General features: G+C 26.7%; 1 protein-coding gene across 1 annotated transcript; it reads right to left on the bottom strand.

Moving 5' to 3' along the window:
• On the bottom strand, positions 1-2,153 carry LOC111030313. Its single transcript, XM_022309739.1, has 2 exons — positions 2,051-2,153; positions 1-1,646 (listed from the first exon to the last, which is right to left on the bottom strand). The coding sequence occupies exons 1-2, from the start codon at positions 2,151-2,153 to the stop codon at positions 1-3; spliced, it is 1,749 nt and encodes a 582-aa protein (XP_022165431.1).
• Positions 2,154-2,451: the final 298 nt, after the last annotated feature.

Raw genomic sequence — 2,451 nt, 5'->3', positions numbered from 1 at the left:
TTAGAACTTGTTTGAATTAAGATTCTGACATCTACAACACAAAAGCATTTCAAATGTTTTATCATTTAAACGATTTCTTCTTGGTGTCATGATCTGCGAACCACTACTAAACAAACGCTCTACTGGTGCAGAAGAGGGAAGTGTTGTATTGTATTTGAAAAAAATTTTTTTTATGATTGGAAATGAATTAAGAACATTAAAATCTTTATTTTTTGAATTTAAATATTCCATAACTTGAGCATTAATACAACTATGATTGCTTTGAATATCAATTTCTACATCTAAACAATTCTCTGATAGGACTTGAAAAAACTCTTGGTCACTACTATCACTATCTACATTTTCCTCAGTATTTAAAACAGCATCTTTATCAGTATTAATTAAATAGCACTCATCAAAAAATATTTGTTTACAATATGATTTGTATCTATCGGGTACCCAGGATAGTTTGAACTTTGGATGGCTTATTGAAGATAAAATGAAGGATTTACTTTTGACTTTTTTTAAATCTAATACGTAATCGAATCTTTTTTCCAAACTGCTTACAATATTAAAACATAAAGGTCTACAGTGGACCAAGTTATTCATCTGTATTAATAAAAGTCTTAAAGCCAGTATAGTGGGGGCAACAAAACCTAAATGACAAGACTTTTCACCCTGCAATTTATCCAATGAAATTGCAAGTGGACCCATCACCTTACAATATTCTTCTAAGAAACTCCATTCATTTTTTTTCATTTTTTTCATTTTTAACTCATTAAACACCAAGACTAAATTCTGTTTATTTGTAACTACTTTATTTACAGCATCATACATAGAATTCCATCTTGTCAAATTAGGAACTGGAAATTTACAACTACATAAATCAAAAACTTTATCTGAGACTACAGTACTACGACTAAGTAGATTCCAAAATGATGATAACTTTTTAAATGTAATTTTTGAAATTGAATTATAGGCTTGGTCAACTATTTTGGCAGTATCAACTGAAGCTATTAGATTTAACGTGTGTGCTGAACATGTTAAATGACTTGGTAGAGAAATTGTATTAGTAATTGTTTCTTTATGATTTAACAACAATGAAGACAAATCTACAACGTCCAATTCAAGATTAGAATCATTTACATCATCATCACTACTTATGTTAACATCGCTATCTGAGTCATCACTACTCATTAAGCCTAAATAATTTGAATCAGAAATATGTATATCATCAGGCACATTAAACTGTTTCGAAAATGTACGAAATGCTTTGCCAAAATTTGAGGCATTGTCAGTAACTACATGGGTAACTTTTTCATTTTCAATTTTAAAGTCAAGCATTATTTCATTGATTACTTTGGCAATATTTAAATAAGTATGATTTCCTTTTATACGCCTGCAAGCTAATATATAAGAATACCTACTGTAGTTAAGTTCATCGATAAAATGACAAGTCATTCCTAAATAGCTCTTATTGTTGGAACTCCAAATGTCAGCAGTAACACACACATAACTTTGTTTTTCAATAAATCCAGTTAACATTTCTACATAAGCTTTATATTTATGGTTTAGTTCACTAACAAGTGCTTTTCTGTATGGAAGTACAATAGAATCTGATGTAAGGCCTCGAATCAACCGTTTGAATGATGGTTTTTCACATGTTGCTAGTGGTTTGTATCACCTGTAATAAAATAATTATAATATAATTATAATTTGGAAAGACATAAAATGTGCATAAAATAGTTAGGTAGATGTATTTATGTAATTGCTATTTGCTTGTCTTTTTTTTTTATATTTATATATTGAAAGTTATATAATATACTAGAAAGTATTTTTAATTTATATATTGAATTATATTTTTTCAAGTTAACTTCTGACTTAATAATTTCAATTTTATTCCAAGATATTATAAAGTTTTTAATTATTCAAATGGTTTTATTTTAGAACACCCTTACGTTTTGGAATTGTCACAAAATCATCCCACAGTAATAAAAATAAAAATTAGTTAAGCCGTTGATATACGCACAACTTAAATTATTAGTATAGATATTAAAGTATAGATAGTTACTAACCAGTTCTTTTGAAACTTTTGGAGTATCATAGATTTTTGTTTGAACCATTGTTGATGTTTCTTGATCTTTTTTTTTTCTTGCGTCTTCTACTTTAGACATTAACGAGTTATGTTTCCGCTATAAATATTAGATAAATTCAACTATAAGTTTAAAATATAGTTCAATAATAATAATAATATTAGTACCTGTATACAATATAGCCTTGTTTAAGTTATTTAGATCAGTTAGGTGTAGCTTTTTGGTTATTATTTTTATACTTATTTTAAAAATATATTTAATATAACTATTATGAAAAGTAAAATTCAATTGTCAATCGTGATACATTTTATGTAATACAATTATTTAAATACAAATGAGATCAAATTATTTTTATACAAAGTTGTTTTAATATCATATA

Source organism: Myzus persicae, unplaced genomic scaffold (assembly GCF_001856785.1).
Source record: "Myzus persicae strain clone G006 unplaced genomic scaffold, MPER_G0061.0, whole genome shotgun sequence".
NCBI classification, from domain to species: domain Eukaryota; kingdom Metazoa; phylum Arthropoda; class Insecta; order Hemiptera; family Aphididae; genus Myzus; species Myzus persicae.
This window is presented reverse-complemented; position numbering and strand designations above follow the sequence as displayed.